This window comes from Tachyglossus aculeatus, chromosome 14, assembly GCF_015852505.1.
Source record: "Tachyglossus aculeatus isolate mTacAcu1 chromosome 14, mTacAcu1.pri, whole genome shotgun sequence".
NCBI classification, from domain to species: Eukaryota; Metazoa; Chordata; class Mammalia; order Monotremata; family Tachyglossidae; genus Tachyglossus; species Tachyglossus aculeatus.
In genome coordinates this window covers 21,449,796-21,469,024 of record NC_052079.1, presented here as the reverse complement: position 1 = coordinate 21,469,024, position 19,229 = coordinate 21,449,796, and the positions used below count along the sequence as shown (strand labels likewise).

Here is a 19,229-nt window from a genome sequence, read left to right as displayed (position 1 = left end):
CTGGAAGGACTGTCAGATGATGATAATAATTATAATAATAATAATAATTCTTAAGTACATACTATGTGCCAGGCACTGTACTAAGCCGTGGATACAAGCAAATTGAGTTGGACACAGCCCCTCTCCGACATGGGCTCACAGTCTCAATCCCCATTTTACAGATGCGGTAACTGAGGCCCAGAGAAGTGAAGTGATTTGCCCAAGGACACAGAGCAGACAAGTGGAAGAACCAGGATTAGAACCCCTGACCTTCTGATTCCCAGGCCTATGCTCTATCCATTATGCCATTGAGGCAGAAGAAGAATTGCTCAGAGAGACTGAGAAAGATCATCCAGAACCATGAGAGAACTTCCTGAGAAGGAAGACCTGAAGGCAACCAAGAGGCCAAAGAGTATTAGGATGAAGTAGAGACCATTAATTTTTTTTAAATGACATTTTTAAAGTTCTTACTATGTGACAGGCAGAGTACTAAATGATAATGATGGTATCCCTTAAGCGCTTACTACGTGCAAAGCACTGTTGTAAGCACTAAGTGGTTCCAAGGTGATCAGGTTGTCCCACGGGGGGTTCACAGTTTTAATCCCCATTTTACAGATGAGGGAACTGAAGCCCAGAGAAGTGAAGTGACTTGCCCAAAGTCACCCAGCTGACAATTGGCGGAGCCGGGATTTGAACCCATGACCTCTGACTCCAAAGCCCGGGCTCTTTCCACTGAGTCATGCTGCTAAATGCTGGTGCAGAAGCAAGATAAGTGGTTTGGACACAGTCTCCCTCCCACACTGGGAACACAGTCTTAATCCCCATTTCACAGATGAGGAAACTGCGGCACTGAGAAGTTCAGTGACTTGCCCAAGGTCACACAGCAGGTACATGGTGTAGTCAAGATTAGAACCCAAGTTATCTGGCTCTCAGGCCCCCGCTCCTTCCCCTAGGTCATGCTGCTTCTCAGACTGACAAGAGGGAAGTCATTGGTGACCTCAGAGAGCATAGTTCGTTCATTCATTTATTCATTCAATCGTATTTATTGAGCGCTTACTATGTGCAGAGCACTGTACTAGGCGCTTGGGAAGTACAAGTCGGCAACATATAGAGACGGTCCCTACCCAACAACGGGCTCACAGTCTAGAAGGGGGAGACAGATAACAAAACATGTGGTCAGGTGTCATCGGAATAAATAGAAGTAAAGCTAGATGCTCAATTGTATTTATTGAGCGCTTACAGTATGCAGAGCACTGTACTAAGTGCTTGGAAAGTACAATTCAGCAATAAAGAGAGACCATCCCTGTCCACACCAGGCTTACAGTCTAGAAGACTGTATAGTCTTGATAGAGTTAAGAAATAAATTAAGCAGCGTGGCTCAGTGGACAGACCGTGGGCTTTGGAGTCAGAGGTCATGGGTTCGAATCCCGGCTCCACCACTTGTCAGCTGTGTGACCTTGGGCAAGCCACTTAACTTCTCTGGGCCTCAGTTACCTCATCTGTAAAATGGGGATTAAGACTGTGAGCCCCACGTGGGACAACCTGATCACCTTGTATCCCCCCCAGTGCTTAGAACAGTGCTTTGCACATAGTAAATGCTTAACAAATACCATCATTATTATTATTATTAAATAGGAGCCTGAAACCTAACAGAAGATCAAGAAGGGAGAGGGAGGGGTGATGGCAACTGTATGGAAATTGTTCAGAGAGTTTGATCAGGAATGGAAAGAGGGAGGTGGCAAGATAGATGGTGCAGTGGATTGTGAAAAAGGGTTTTAGGACAGGGGAGCTCTGGATGTGTTTGTGTTCCAAGAGGATAGAGCCATCAGAAAGTAAATGATCGAAGTTAGAGTGCCAGGAGAGAAGAGGAGTATGTGCAAATGTTTTCAGAAGATAAGACACGGGTACAGAAGCACAGGTAGAGGGGATGCACTTTGAAGACAGATGGGAGATTTCCTCCATCATTTAAATGGACTAAAAATGAAAATAGTCCATTTAATTGTTCTTTCATACTTTTTATTTAGGCTCTAAAAGAGGTGACTATTTCATTTTCCCTTTTAATGCCTAAAAAGAAATCCAATGCCTTGAAAAAAACCACTTTAAAAAAAAAATGGAAATGCACGATACCAAAGTGAAAATGTAAGACCACGCTATTCTAATCAGGGACATATCACCACGATGTCCCCTTGAAACACATGGGATTGCTGGACAGCAGGGTTAGTTATCCTTGGAAATGTGGGCAGAGTTTAAGGATGGAAAGGGAGACCCTGGATACCTCAAAATGAGCCGGACAGGCTGAGGGGCCTGCACTGAGTCTCTGCAGTGGAGCTCTGCATATCAGGTTGGAGGACAGTTTTTTTCCTGGTGATTCACGTTCATGTGTTCTAGACTGTGAGCTCTTTGTGGGCAGGGAATGTGTCTGTGTGGCTCAGAGAAGCAGTGTGGCTCAGTGGCAAGATAATGGGTTTGGGAGTCAGAGGGCGTGGGTTCTAATCCTGGCTCTGCCACTTGTCACCTGTGTGACTTTGAGTGTGGCTTAGTGGAAAGAACACAAGCTTGGGAGTCAGAGGATGTGGGTTCTAATCACGGCTCTGCTGTGTGACTTTGGGCAAGTCGCTTAACTTCTCTGCGCCTCAGTTACCTCACCTGTAAAATGGGGATTAAGACTGTGAGCCCCCGTGGGACAACCCCATTACCTTGTATCTAGCCCAGTGCTTAGAACAGTGCTTGGCACAGACTAAGTGCTTAACAAATACCAACATTATTATTATTATTATTCTCAGCACCTCAATTTCTCATAAAACTTTTCATTATAATAATTGAACAGTGGCACACACTGTTAGTGAGCTGTTTCTTAATGGGGTTTTTTATACGTACCTAACCTATGTGCTTGACTGTAGTTTTTTTTAAGAATACAACTACAGAGAGCTCACCTAGAACACAGAGACTTTTGTTCTTGAAAAACCCCATGTTACATAAAAATTGTGTCATGTTACCTACTGTACCACAGCAGACTGGATCCAGGCATATTTCCTTAATTACTGAACATCCTATTCCTATCTATTCCTATTCCCCAGACTGAGCTTCCTCTCCCCCTCCCCACCCCCCCACCTTACCTCCTTCCCCTCCCCACAGCACCTGTATATATGTATATATGTTTATACGGATTTATTACTCTATTTATTTTACTTGCACATATTTATTCTATTCATTTTATTTTGTTAATATATTTTATTTTGTTGTCTGTCTCCCCCTTCTAGACTGTGAGCCTGCTTTTGGGTAGGGACCGTCTCTATATGTTGCCAACTTGTACTTCCCAAGAGCTTAGTACACTGCTGTGCACACAGTAAGTGCTCAATAAATAAGATTGAATGACCTCATCTGTAAAATGGGGATTAAGATTGTGAGCCCCACGTGGGACAACCCAATTACCTTGTGTCTACCCCAGTGCTTAGAACAGTGCTTGGCACATAGTAAGCGCTTAAGAAATACCATCATTATTATTACTCTCCCAAGGGCTCTGAGCACAGTAAGCACTCAATAGATACCTTTGATTGATTGACGGGGGCAGGGTGACGCTTTTGGAAATCTACAGATTGATTCAAACCCCTCATTTTGGCCAATAATTTAAACCTCCTCTAACCTTAACTGAGAATGCACTAGGAAATTCAAAAATCATATTTGTCAGCGAAAAGTTAAAATTTAACATTCGACTTGAGCCAACCGTCTGCTTCTGAGTTAAATCCAGTATCAAGGGACAGAAAAAAAATGTGTTTGTTTTGGCAGAGTAGACGTGAAATTGATACCGACAGCCTGCTTTCACTGAACATTTTTTCTCAATTAATGAAGCCAGGCACAACCCCTTTTTACAGACACAAATTCATCAGGCTCCCTCCAATCCTCCTTTAGAATGTGTGGACAGAGTCATGCTAGGAGATACAACAGTAGCCCTCAATTCCTTTCAGGGTTAATTCCTTCATTTGCTGCAGAGTTACGCTGTTGTTTTTCAGGATGAAGAGGTCAGAGGTTAGAGAGTACAAGGACAAATCTTTTTGTGCTGCCCTCTCTCCTAAAATTTCTTGAACAGTAGATTCAGTTTTCTACTCTCAGGACTAGAAAGAGCGTTAGTATAATGCTCTTAGTATATTACTATAGAGAGAGAAGCAGCATGGCTGAGTGGAAAGAGCCCGGGCTTGGAAGTCAGAGGTCATGGGTTCAAATCCCGGTTCCGCCGCTTGGCAGCTGTGTGACTTTGGGCAAGTCACTTAACTTCTCTTTGCCTCAGTTACCTCATCTGTAAAATGGGGATTAGGACTGTGAGCTCCACATGGGACAAACTGATAACCTTGTATCACCCCCAGTGCTTAGAACAGTGCCTGGCACATAGTAAGCACTTAAATACCATCGTTATTATTATTATTATAAAACTGAGAAAAACACTAGTATAAACCCAGACATCAAGCTTGCTTATTTGAATTTATACACACATATCCCCCCCGGCCCCCTTCTCTCTGTCTCTCACTCTCTCCGCAATTCTGGACTGCTTCCACTAATAAGATGTGGAAATATATTTGCTAGACTTTTTGATGAATTCCCTCAAGATGACCACTTGGCAGGAGCTAGACTAGTGAATTGAAAGGCCCAGAATTGAGAAATTAAATTAAATAGCTTGGGACTAAACTTTTTCACCTGTTTGAATGAAAAAGAGGTGAATAGAAAAAAGAACATAAAAGAACTTCACATAAAAGAACTCCAGTTTACTGCAGAACTCACTGGCATTTCCCTTTCTCCTTAAGGGCTAAAATAGCAGTATTTGTTAATCTCTGACTCTGTGCCAAACACTGTACTAAGGCCTGGGGTAGAAACAAGTTAATCAAATCACAAACAGTTTAAGGGGAAGGAAGAATGGGTATTCAGTCCCCATTTCATAGATGAGGAAACTGAGGCACAGAGAAGTTAAGTGACTCACCCAAGGTCACACAGCAGGTTTAGAACCCAGTTCCTATGACTCCCAGGCATTTCCCTTCACTCTTCAGTACTTTAAATTGGTGTGTCTTTCAGGCACATGACTCATAGTGCAATTTATTCATGTGAACCCCTAAAGGGACTCAAACATGGGCACCAGTATTGATTTCATGCTTCTCTTTCCAGACAGTTCCAAGATTTTTGATAATATCTGATGCCTTGGTGGAAATGTGAGCTTTCATTTTTACAGGCGATTCAAATAAGTATGCAGGATCCTCTATACCTATTCATTTTTTGAGAAGAAAGTGCTGTGTTTCAGCAATAAATGATTTATGTTTGTCTTATCAAAATAATTATTGAAAATAAAACTCTAAAATGAGCCTTTCACCTGAAGTCTATTCTAAAATGGGGTGAGGGAGCTGGCAGGTAGGTCATTAAAAAAAAAGAATGAAAAATGAATGTAAATCTGTTTCTTCTGATATATTCAATGATTAGAAAGGAGAGAGAAAACAAAATGCCATTTCCAGTAGATCCACAAAAAAGTACTAGAACATTAGCCATAATTTAAAAATATTTACCTCACTGAGTTCACCTTCAGTATTCAGAAATTCTGTAACTCCACTGATAAGTTTGGAATTCATAAATAATGCTTCTCCGTATCTTCGTAGGAAAAAGAAAAGAAATACATTAGTGTAAAAAGATACTATTGAATGAGAAATATGATTATAAAAAACTCCCAATCTTTTCATGGGTGCTGACCCACATTAATTTCTATCAGTCTGGGACATGGTCTGTTATTTCTAGGCCAAAGATGAAGACGAGGTCCAAGTTAGAACTCAAACTCTTTGGCTGCAGTTGTTTAAAAATACTTCAGACTGTACTAATCCGCTTTAAAATTGAAATGATACCTTAGAAAGCTTATTTGGAAGCTCGTAGGCATCTGCTTCAGTTTTAAAAAAATAACACTTTAAAGACTTCAAACATACACTAGGCCACTGTAGATCAAACGTTTAGTAGAGTGCTCCTCAAAAGTAGGTACTCAGTAAATACCATTGGTTGATTTGGTGAAAAGAAAATTCAAAGTCTGCGCTGAATGACATTTTGGAATGACATTTTAACATTGTGACATTTGTCAGCCAACAGCAGCTATTGAATGTCACTGGGGCTAAATCCAGTAGTGTATTTTGGATTATTCAGATAGGCTAAACACCCTATTTCTTTCTTCTATTGGTAATTAATTCAAGTGTTTGTCTTTCCCACTACAGTTAAGCTCACCTAGGTTAGGGAATCACTCAAACTAATTCTTTTGTACTCTCCCCCCTGTTTAGTATAGTGCTCTGTACAAAGTAGAAGCTTAGAAAATGTTACTGATGGATTGATTGACGCTACAGTTGAAGTTCAATACCATGTCTCCTCCATCCTAAAAAAACCTCCCTCGACCCCTTGGCTCCCACCAGTTATCACCCCATCTCGCTCCTACCATTTCTCTCCAAACTCCTTGAGCAAGTCATCTATACCCACTGTCTCAAATTCTTCTCCTCCAATTTTCTCCAATCAATCTGGCTTCCATCCCCTTCGCCCCACAGAAACCACCCTCTCAAAGGTCACCAATGATCTCCTTCTTGCCAAATCCAACAGCTCCTACTCCATTCTAATCCTCCTCGACCTCTCAGCTGCTTTTGACAGTGTGGACGATCCCTGGATACGTTATCCAACCTTGGCTTCACTGAGGCTGTCCTCTCCTTGTTCTCCTCTTATCTCTCTGGCTGTTCATTCTCAGTCTCTGTTGTGTGCACCTCCTCTTCCTCCTACCCCCTAACTGTGGTGGTCCCTTAAGGTTCATTTCTGGTTCCCCTTCTATCCTCCATTGACACTTGATCCCTTGGAGAATTCATTCTCTCCCACGGCTTCAACTACCATCTCTATGCGGATGATACCCAAATCTACATCTCCTCCCCTGACCTCTCTCCCTATCTCCACGCTCTCATCTCCTCCTGCCTTCAAGACATCTCTACTTAAATATCCTCCCATCACCTCATACTTAACTTGTTCAAAGCAGAGCTCTGTATCTTCCCACCTGAACCCTGTCTCCTCCCTGACTTTCACATCACTGTAGACGGCATGACCATCCTTCCCGGCTCACAACCCTCCTGTCTCTCCCCACTCCAGTCCATGCTTCACTCTACTGATGAGATGATCTTTCTACAAAAACGTTAAGGACATGTCACCCCTTCCTCAAAAACCTCCAGTGGTTGTCCCTCCACCTCTATATCAAAGAAAAACTCCTCACAATTGGCTTTAAAGCACTCCATCATCTTGGCCCCTCATACCTCACCTCTCTTCTCTCCTTCTATAACACAGCCTGCATACTTTATTCATCTAGTGTTAACCTTTTCACTATGCCCCTATCTCGCCACCAATTCTGCCTCTGGCCTGGAATGCCCTCCCTCCTCAAATCCACCAGACAATTACTCTCCCCCTCTTTGAAGCCTTATTTAAGGCACATCTCCTCCAAGAGGCCTTCCCAGACTAAACCCCACTTTTCCTCATCTCCCACTCCCTTCTACGTTGCCCTGACCTGCCCACTTTGCTCTTTCCCACCCTCTGAGCCCCACAGAACTTATGTATGTATCTGTAATTTGATTTATTTGCATTGAAGTCTCTCTCCCCTATTCTAGATTGTGAGCTCATTGTGGGCAGGGAATGTCACTTGCTTATTGTTGTATTGTACTTTCCCAAGCGCTTAATACAGTGCTCTGGACTCAGTAAGTCCTTAATAAATACCATTGAATGAATGCAATCCTGGCCTTTGGAAAATTCCAATTTAAAAGGGATACTGGAGACAATAGCCGACTAAACGAAAGATAAAAACATAGTGGCTGGAACAAATGAACATATTGTTATGATGCTTGTCAGCTTTGTGACTTTGGACAAGTCACTTTCATTCATTCATTCAATCGTATTTACTGAGCGCTTGCTGTGTGCAGAGCACTGTACTAAGCACTTGGGAAGTACAAGTTGGAACTTGACTTCTCTGTGGTTCAGTTACCCCACCTGTAAAATGGGGATTAAGACTGTGAGCCTCATGTGGACAACCTGATCACCTTGTATCTCCCACAGCGCTTAGAACAGGGCTTTGCACATCGTAAGCGCTTAACAAATGCCATCATTATTATACAGAGATGCAGCGTGGCTCAGTGGAAAGAGCACAGGCTTGGGAGTCAGAGGCCATGGGTTCAAATCCCAACTCCGCTGCTTGTCAGCTGTGTGACTTTGGGCAAGTCACTAAACTTCTCTGGGCCTCAGTTACCTCATCTGTAAAATGGGGATTAAGACTGCGAGCCCCACGTGGGACAACCTGATCACCTTATATCCTTCCCAGTGCTTAGAACAGTGCTTTGCACGTAGTAAGCGCTTAACAAATGCCTTCATCATCATGTTATGATGTTGATTATTTTGGTCACCCCCTCCCTCCTCCTTATAAACTTTTCTTTTGAAACACTTCAGCTTGCAATGTAACCTACTCACTGTCCCTCACTGTCAGCTGTCAACTGTCACCTCACAGCCAACCTCTTGTTTTCACCCTCCCCGTGCCTGAAGCCTCCCCCCCTTTCGTATCTGACTGACCAAAGCTTTCCCATTTTCAAGGCCCTTCTGAAATAATATCTCTCCCAGGAGGCCTTCCCTGATTAGTTTCTCATCTCCCCATTCCACCTCCCCCACTAATGTCACTTCAGCAATTGCGTATCCCCTAAACACTAGGGTACCCCCATCTCCTCTTCCCCCCCAATAGCACCTACAGTATATATCTTATGAGAAGCAGCCTGGCATAGTGGATAGAACATGAGCTTGGGAGTCAGAAGATCATGGGTTCTAATCCAGGCTCTGCCAGTTGTCTTCTCTATGACCTTGAGCAAGTCACTTCACTTCTCTGGGCCTCAGTTACCTCATCTACAAAATTGGGATTGAAACTGTGAGCCCCATATGGAAAAGGGACTCTGTACAACCCGATTTACCTGCTTCCACCCCAGTGATTAATACAGTGTATGGCTCATAGTAAGCACTTAACAAATACCATAATTATTATTATATCTTTAAATTAGGTTGCTTCCCCCTAGCTGTAACTTTAGTGTCTGTCTCCCCTGCTAAATTGTAAATCCCTTGAAAGCAGGGATCATATATAATAATAAGAATAATAATGGCATTTATTAAGCGCTTACTATGTGCAAAGCACTGTTCTAAGTGCTGAGCACTGTTCTAAGTGCTCTATTGTTTTCTCCCAAATGCTTAGCACAGTGTTTGTTACAGCATACGCTTGCAATAAATAATAATAATGGTGATATTTGTTAAGAGCTTACTATGTGCCAAGCACTGTTCTAAGCACTGGGGGGGGATACAAGGTGATCAAGGTTGTCCCACATGGGGCTCACAGTCTTAGTCCCCATTTTACAGATGAGGGAACTGAGGCCCAGAGAAGTTAAGTGGCTTGCCCAAGGTCACACAGCTGACAAGTGGCAGAGCCAGGATTCGAACCCATGACCTCTGACTCCCAAGCACGTGCTCTTTCCACTGAGCCGCACTGCTTTGTTGATAGACTGATTAATCTGTCATGCTGGGTTGGACATAAGGAGCAGGGAGAGCTAAGAAGGAGTGTGAATTAAGGCAATTGTGGTGCCCTGAGTCAATTGATGCAAAGCTTTAGAATTTACTGATGTCCCATTGATCAGACTGGGCCAGAAATGCCTCTCCTTAGGAAAAAAACAGCTGCCTGAAGTATAATTCTCCTATACAGAGTTCTAATTTCCCTTTGCATTTACAAAAATGTAAATAGCAGCAATCAGCTGCCGCTTTGCATCTTTCCAGTTTGTAAGTAGCCACCCGCAAACATCAGATATCAATCCATTTATCATTGGTATTTACTGGTTAGAATTAATAATATATATGGGAGATGACAGAGTATAATGATATGTATACAAGTGCTGTGGGGCTAAAGATGGGGTGAGTATAGAAGTGCTTAAGGAATACACCCTTCAAGAACATAGGCAACATAAAGGGGAGGGAAATTAAGGAGGGAAATTAGGGCTTAGTCATGGAACGGGATTGGATTGGAGGAGGTATAATTTTAGTAATGCTTTGAAGATGGGGAGAGTGTTGGACTATCAGCTACGAAGGGAGAGGGGGTCTCAAGCTAGAATGTGGGCAACGGGTTGGGAATATCATCGATGAGACTGACGTACTCAATCGCAAGTACTGAACAGTAAGTAGGTTGGTGTGGTCATAGAGGGAGAATAGTGAGGTAACGGAGGAGGCCGAGTGCCTGAAATCCAATTGTAATGAGATTCTGTTTGTTAAGAGATGGATGGGCAAACATTTGATGTTTTTGAGGCTTGGAAAGACATGGGCTGAATTTAAAAAAAAAAGATCTAGGTGGCAGAGTGAAGTATGGGCTAGAGAAGGGAGACTCAGTAGTTAGAGAGGTCAGCAAAGAGACTGAAAGCAATTAAGGTGTGATTTGAGAACTGCTTTTATCAGCATGGTAGCAGTTTGGATGGAGTGGAAAAGATGGATTCTAGAGATGTTGTGAAGGTAGAAACCATGGAATTTGGTGACAGATTGAATATGAGGGTTTAATGGGAGAGATGGGTGGAGGACAATGACAGGGCTATGGTTTTGTGAGATCAGGAGGATGGTGGTGTTTTCTACAGTGATAGCAAGGTCTGGGGGAAGATGGGGTTTGGGTGGTAAGTTGAGGAGTGATGTTTTGGACATGCAAAGTTAAAGATGCCGGCAGGGCATTCCAGTAGAGGTGACCTGAAGGCAGGAGGAAATGCGAAACTGCAGATAAGGAAAGAGGCCTGGGCTGGAGAGATAGATTTGGGAATCATCTGCATTAGATAATAATAATAATAACAGCATTTATTAAGCACTTACTATGTGCAAAGCACTGTTCTAAGTGCTCGGGAGGTTACAAGGTGATGAGGTTGTCCCACATGGGGACACAGTCTTAATCCCCATTTTACAGATGAGGGAACTGAGGCCCAGAGAAGTGAAGTGAATTCCCCAAAGTCCAATAGCTGACAAGTGACGGAGCTGGGATTTGAACCCATGAACTCTGACTCCAAAGCCCGGGCTCTTTCCACTGAGCACCACTGCTTCAAGATGATAGTTGAAACTGAGGTAGCGAATGAGTTCTCCAAAGGAATGGGTGTGTGGTGAGCAAGAGTGATTCCATCTTGTCACATAGAAGATTATTTGACCCACGTGAGCAACAAGGACAAAGGAGGAAATTAGGGAGAAACTGAATTATCTGGTGAAAAAGTGTTGCAGAGGACCTGAATGGCTGGGAAGGAACAGAATCATTTGCAAAGGGGCTTGAGGAGGGACTAAACTACACTTCTGGGCAGGAAAAAGACTCGAGGGAGTCGAGAAATCAAAGATCTCTGTGAGAGAATAGGACAGTTTTGCAGACATGGGGTGTGTGGGAGGAAAGACCCAGGAAACATTACATTTCACAACAGACCAAGAGAGGAAACCCCAGCTTTATTCATTTTCCAACTACGTAGCTCTTGAGAAAATGTAAGCTGGCAAAATATTTTGATGGTTAGTAATTTATTTGGTACTCATAAGGCTGACGTGTACAATGACTCCCAACTATTCATATGCAATTTTCCTAATGCCAACTTGCTCCTTGGAAGTAATTAATGCACCCTGAAGCAGCATAGCCTAGTGGAAAGAGTACGGGCCTGGGAGATGGAGGGCCCGGGTTGTAACCTTATTTGCCGATTTCTTGTTGTGTGAACTTGGGCAAGTCACTTAACTTCTCTGTACCTCAGTTTCCTCAACTTTAAAATGGGAATTAAATGCCTGTTCTCTTTCCCACTTAGACTGTGAGTCCCATGTGGGACAGGGACTGTCTCTGACTTAATTAACTTACATCTACCCCAGTGCTTAGAATGGTGTTTGACACGTAGTAAGCATTCATTCATTCAATCGTATTTACTGAGCGCTTACTGTGCGCTTGGGAAGTACAAGTTGGTAACATATACAGATGGTCCCTACCCAACATCGGGCTCACAATCAAGAAGTACTTAACAAATACTGTAAAATCAAAACCCAAAACCAAAACTTTTCCCTTAACTATTTCAGGTCAACAGTCTGAATCAATAAGTGACTGATTCAATGCTCTAAATTGCACCCAATTGACTCAGAAGAGTTTAAGCAGTTTTCAGATACAAGACTTAATAATACCTGACTTGCCTAAGTCTCGGAAGAATTGGATGAACCATTAGGGAAGTATTCCTGAAAATGGAAGAGCTAATTTATAAGAGGAACTTTCATTTAAATACACAGCTGGTCTGGCATTCGGGAAGAAAAAGAATGTTTATATCCAAGCGCTTAGTACAGTGCTCTGCACACAGTAAGCGCTCAATAAATACGACTGAATGAAATGAATGAATGAATACGAGTTTTAGAGGGGAAGACAGGTGATTTACTATCTAGAACATCAGTGGGGGAAATCGTTGCTGGAGAAGTCGCAATTCCAATGCCCTCTGCATCTGTCCATGATTATTTTCCCAGGGATTAGTATTTTCACGAAACTTCACTCACGGTAATATGCCCACACATCCGGAATCTGTAAGCTCCTTGACAGTAGGGAGACTGTCAATGGTATTGTGCGTTCTCAAAAGCATAGCATGTCCAATGGCTGCCCATCCACCTCCACATCAAAAAGAAACTCCTCACCATCAGCTTTAAAGCACATGATCATTATGCTCACTCCTGCTTTTTCTTGCTCATTTCCTAGTAAAACCAAGCCCTCACAGCTTGCTCCTCTAGCACCAACCTATTCACTGTACCTCAGTTTTTTCTCTCACCACCAACTTCTTGTCCACGTCCTACCTCTGGCCTGGGATGCCTTCCCTCTTCGTATGTGACAGACTATCACTGTCCCCACCTTCAAAGTCTTTATTGAAGGCACATCTTCTCCAAGAGGACCTCCCCAACTAAGTCCTCAATTCCCGCTCCGTTCTGCATCGCTCTTGTACTCAAATTTGCATCTTTTATCCCCCCCTCCCTCATCCCCACAGCACTTACGTACTTGTCCATAATTTATTTATTTACATTAATGTCTGCATCCTCCTCTCGTCTGTAAACTTGTAATAATAATGATGGTATTTGTTGAGCGCTTACTGTGTGCCGACCACTGTTCTGATAATGGGCAGGGAATGTATCAACCAACTCTCTTATATTATTCTCTCCCAGGCACTTAGTACAATGCTCTGCACAAAGTGAGCACTCAATAAATGCAATCAGTTGATTGATTGATCTGCGCACAGTTAAACTCAATAATTATTGTTTGATTAATTAATATTGAGCAGTTTGAACCATGGCCTCCTGAGCATATTTTGCACTAACATTTCAACAGCGCTTCATCTATTACTATGAATAAAATATTCAGAGAAAATATTGTGTATAAATAATGTAGAAAACACTTCAAAGACCAGTTTAGCAGTCATCTGTTAATACACAAAAACATTTTATGAAGAAAATTATCGTGTGTTTAAATTTCCTGTCATTTTATGAAATGTTTAAATAGTCCAAAAACATCATATAAATAGCCAGTATATTGCATTGATCTGAGTTATAAAGATTTAAATATCATATTAAAATAAAACAAATAAGAAATGAAGACTGAAAGATAAAAACATGAATGAAGATGCCTGGGAACAAGACCTTCAATGTCAAATGAAAAATCTACAATGATTCATACAAAATTAGATAGGATTCCTAGGCCAGAAAAATGTACTCCATGTGCGTCATGGTAATTATTTTCTAAGAGTGCTTGAAACTACCTTTCCCAGAAAATTCCAATTTTCCAATCAAAATATAACTGCAAAATAAAATTTTGAGTTATTTTTGCCTACATCAAGTACTTGAGATGTAAGCAACTTCAAGTGATTCAATCAAGTTCCCTAAATGTTGCCACTCGCAAGGAGGTTTTTCAAAGAAAATCTACTAATAGTATCCTATTTATCCTCAGTTACGTTCTTGGTGTCGGCAAATTGGCACTAAAAGAGCAGTGTCGGGAAAAATTCCAGCATTTCTGGGTTCTAAAGCAATCCCTGGCCCCCTCACCCTAAATCATCTGAAATTCAGTGCTGAAACTCCACATTGCCCTTGGCTACTTTTCAAGTCACTGGGTTGGCCACCCCTGCTATACGCACACCCCATCATGAAAGATTGAACTTTTAGTTCTACCTGGTATTTAATATCTTCCATTTCTCCCTGAAAAACTTCCAGGCAAGATCCCTGCCGTGTGGATTTCGAGCTACGTGGATTATGACGTCGATCGCATCTTGATCCAAAACCACTTCCGAGTTCAGAGACAGGTTCAGAAGTCTTTAAACAATAGAATTGGAGAATAGCTCAGTCAAGTCATTTCACAGTTTCTTTCACAGTTTAGCACTTGAAACCTGTCAGATAAGTGAAAATAACTTCTAGAGGACCTACTCCTGTCGATGTAATGTCTGTTAAGTAAGTTCTTCAGGCAAAAAAATAAATAAATAGAACAGTCATTTGGAAATGTGCTTCAACTATCACTTAGGAGATCAGCCACCCACCTATTTAACAAATTTCTATCATCACTGCAAGTTAAGGCCTCCAACAGTATTTTCTTCTCCGATACTGCTGTGGTTGAATGGAATTTCATCCAAATGAACTCCCATACATCTTCATCCAGGAGAGAAACTCCTGTACAGTAGACGATGTCTCTGACATTCAGAGGAATTCTAAAGAAAGCGGAGGTTTGCCGTTAATGAAAAGTTTTCTAACAATGAAAATAAAGACAATCACTGTGTTTTATGAGGTGACAAGTAATATTCCAAATGACATTCTGGTGACAGGACCCTTACCTGAAAGTGTACTTTTTTTTCACTGATAATTTTCAAACTAATAATTTACAAGAAATCTTCTGATGACTATTGGAGCCCAATTCTCCAGATGGCTTCAGAGCGAGCATTTGCAAATCTAAGGAGACACCTTCCTCTTTACACACACACACACACACACACACACACACACACACACACACACACAAAAACACACACAGAGCTCTCTGATATGATGTAGTTTCCCTAAAAGGTGGCACAGGGAACATTGTTAGTTTTCACAATGTAGTAACTTAGAGTGGGTTGGGAATACAGGATCCCCCATGCCTCTTGGGGCTTTTTTTCCAGGTGGACAGGGGCTTTCATTCTGCCCTCTTCCCTTTCCTGATCCTGAAGTCATGCCCAGGGTAACAAGGAAGACTTCTCTGGTATAAATCTGGCACATCAGAGAGCAGGGGAAGGACAGCCAAAGTGACATCTTGAAGTATTCTCCCAAGCACTCCTTGAAGGTTGACGTGTAAAATAGAGGGAAATCTCTCCCTTGCCTTTTTTATTGGTGTTACAATGAAACAAAATTGGTTTTGTTTGGTAAATTGGATTGGATTGAATTGGATTGGATTGGTAAATTCTCCTCCCACGCCCCAACCCTGGGTCAAAACATGTACCACAATACACAATTAATAAAGACAAAATAAAAGAACAAAAAGAACTGGCGAGACTTCCACTGATTGGAAAAGTGTAACATTTAAACCTCCATATCAGGCCCCACATCAGTATGTCGAATAATAGTCAAATTTTTCTCTAATAATAATGGTATTTAAGAGTTCACAAAGTGCCAACCACTGTACTAAGCACTACAGTAGTTGAATGATAATCAAGGGCTCACAGACGTAGTAGCCTCTGAAGTCACATTTTGCATCTAGAAGAGTTTTATTAGTACCACCAGTGAGTTGAATCCTCCTCCATACTAACTCAGTGGAGATAGCTAGAAATCACTTAACGTAGCTAGAAATCACTAACTTCTTGGGGGCTCAGTTACATCATGCATAAAATGGGAATTATATCCCTCTTCCTCCAATGTAGACTGCAAGCCCCACTTAAGACGGGGACTTTGTCCAATATGGTAAACTTGTATCTACCCTAGCGCTTAGAATAGTGCTTGACACATATAAAGGTTAACAAATACCTTAAAAAACTAAACTTCAGTAACCACAAGGAGCATGAGGAGAAGAAATGCTGCAAGTACATTTTCAATACAAACTCAGAAATTGCAGCCTAGCTGTGGATGCTGGAAAACCATTGCAGACTGACCACTTCTGCAGATGAGTAACTCACTTAAAGTCAAGAGCCGGACACACTCTGTAATGCCACAACATGGGGTTTGGCCACATGTTTTGGTAGACACTTTTTTAGAGAATTAATGTAGATATGCCTAAAAATGTGAACCTGTTAAGATACCAAATGCCACAGCGTTAGAAGGAATGGTTTGTGCACATGAATACGACATCAGATCAGGGCAGTACTACAGAACAAGATTTCCTTGATGCAGTTTGGCATAAAGGCAGTTTGTGAGTCTATTTATTAAGTCCTTAATGTGTGCTTGGAAGAGTAAATTAGAAAAATAAAACAGAGTAGATAGACACATTTTCTGCCCAAAACAAACTTACAATTTCAATGGTTTGCTTTCATGTGTGAACAGGGTGGAAAGAATCACAGAGTATCCCCCACCGACATTAACGGATAGTATTTCTGTTACATTACCTCCTTGCCCTCCCCACAGCACCTGTGTATATATATATATATATATATATATATATATATATATATATATATACACAGGTGCTGTGGGGAGGGCAAGGAGGTAATGTAACAGAAATATATATATTATATATATTATAATATATAATATATATAATGTTTGTACATATTTATTATTTATTACTCTATTTATTTTACTTGTACATATTTATTCTATTTATTTTGTTAATATGTTTTGTTTTGTTGTCTGTCTCCCCAGTCTAGACTGTGAGCCCGCTGTTGGGTAGGGACCGTCTCTATATGTTGCCACCTTGTGCTTCCCAAGCGCTTAGTACAGTGCTCTGCACACAGTAAGCGCTCAATAAATACGATTGAATGAATGAATGAATGAATGAAAGGGTAATGACAGATAGCTTTTGAATCCCACAAATGAAACTTAGAAATCTTGAGGAGACAATTTCTTTTGACAATCCTCAGCTTCAGACAGTCATAGCAATTGGAGGGTTGTGTACCACCAGCTAGAGTTGTATACCACAAAGACCTTAATGTATCCATTTTTGATGACCTGCAAAACATCCTAATAGTACTTATTTTGGTGGGATGTTGACTATTAGAAGATATCAGGGTAGCAAGACAATTTACAGCTCTGATACTCACTCATTCATTCAATCGTATTTATTGAGCACTTACTGTGGGCAGAGCACTGTACTAAGCGCTTGGGAAGTACTATATTACTCTTCCAAGCACACATTAAGCACTTAATAAATACACTCACAAACTGCCTTTAGGCCAAACTGCATCAAGGAAATCTTGTTCTGTAGTACTGCCCTGATCTGATATGCATTCTAATGTATTGATTTTATATTATTATTATTATCATTGTTATTTTTGTTATGTGCTTACTACGTGCCAAGCACTGTTCTAAGTGCTGGGGTAGATACAAAATATGGTAAATGCCAACAATATAAATTTCAGTTTTTCTGGACCCCTAATTATCTCCAAATTTTTAAAGACATGTGGCACCATTTTGGAGATTCCATTTCTGCAGTAGACGGGGATACAACATGATTTATCCTTCTAGTGATGGTACTCTATTGCTGAATGGCCTGTGGAAAACATCCTCTGGACTCAAATGTATATTTAGCTTTAAAAAATGTGCTGGTTTTAACTGCAACCACATGTCATCCACTTATTTTGTATGAGATAGGTTCTAAGCAACCTATATATTGAAATTAACTGAAATATTATGTAATTGGATTAAACTTCTAGGCCACCTCTGCTGTTTCCATTTTTAAGCATTAACATGATGGATAGTTAATAGGGATAATAAAAATTAACTTTTAAAGGCATAAGAGCTCATTATATCACTTTGAATTATTTTCTTTGACTAATCCAGTGAGTTACTTAAACTTATTTATCTTCTTTAAGGGTTTGGTTGAGCTCAATGCTCAATGTGTGGTGGAAATTTCTCAGGCTTAAAAATGAAATGCTTTGGGGAAAAGGTTAAAATGTAATGAAAAAATATTAAAAGGATAGATTTTACCATAATGAATTGAAACTTATTTAAGTGGGGTAAGAACAGAGTTTTAATTAATAGGCACAAATTTATTGAAGTGGATTTCTAACCATCTGAAGTACATTTGTAAGTCATGAGGGTACTTATCTACACAAACTATGTTCTCATTTCCTAAAATTTAATTACACATATTTTAGACATTTTTTTTCATTAAATGTAAGCTTAAATACCACCGCATGAAATTATGTCTGACAAAATGAAATGGGGATTAATTTTTCTTCTTCATCTCCCTAACATTGGGAAGCTTAATTTAAAACTTGTTATTCTTAGCAATTATATCATTAGATAGGTTAAATTATGAGAAAAGCACAGCACAAAATGTAGCAAACAATGCTTTTCGTTTCCTTAGAACAGGAGGGTTGTAATCTTACCCTTTTGAGGCAGCACAATTCAGTGGAAAGAGAAAAGGGTTGGGAATCGGGAGTCCCAAATTTTAGTCCCAGCTCTGCCACTGGCCTGCTGTGCAACATTGGGCCATCGCTTAACCTCTCTGGTCCTCAGTTTCCTCATCTGTCAACTGGAGATTAGACTGTGAGCTCCTTGTGTGACTGGGATTGAATTGGATAATCTTGTATTTACCACAGCATTTGACACATAGTAAGTGCTTGATAAACTATAACTCTATTTATTCTGATGGTATTGACACCTGTCTACTTGTTTTGTTTTGTTGTCTGTCTCCCCCTTCTAGACTGTGAGCCCGTTGTTGGGTAGGGGCCGTCTCTACAGGTTGCCGATTTGTACTTCCCAAGCACTTAGTACAGTGCTCTGCACACAGTAAGCGCTCAACAAATACGACTGAATAACGAATCGAATAATAGTAGTAGCAGTACTACTAGCCTCACATTCATTGTCGTATTTATTGAGTGCTTACTGTGTGCAGAGCACTGTACTAAGCGCTTGGGAGGTACAAATCGGCAACATATAGAGACAGTACCTACCCAGCAACAGTCTAGAAGGGGGAGACAGACAAAAAAAAAAACAGCGGAAAATGAACAAGTAGACAGGTGTCAATACCATCAGAATAAATAGAATTATAGCTATATACACATCATTAATAAAATGAA

At 41.0% G+C, this 19,229-nt stretch overlaps 1 protein-coding gene across 1 annotated transcript in view; it reads right to left on the bottom strand.

The window, feature by feature from the left end:
• Positions 1 to 19,229, bottom strand: part of TRHDE (thyrotropin releasing hormone degrading enzyme) — a 455,067-nt gene that overhangs the window by 10,049 nt on the left and 425,789 nt on the right. The window contains exons 17-19 of the mRNA XM_038756056.1: positions 14,565 to 14,732; positions 14,203 to 14,343; positions 5,523 to 5,604 (exon numbers count right to left, since the gene is read on the bottom strand). Coding sequence (XP_038611984.1) covers positions 5,523 to 5,604; positions 14,203 to 14,343; positions 14,565 to 14,732 — 391 coding nt within the window. The remainder of the gene's footprint in view (positions 1 to 5,522; positions 5,605 to 14,202; positions 14,344 to 14,564; positions 14,733 to 19,229) is intronic.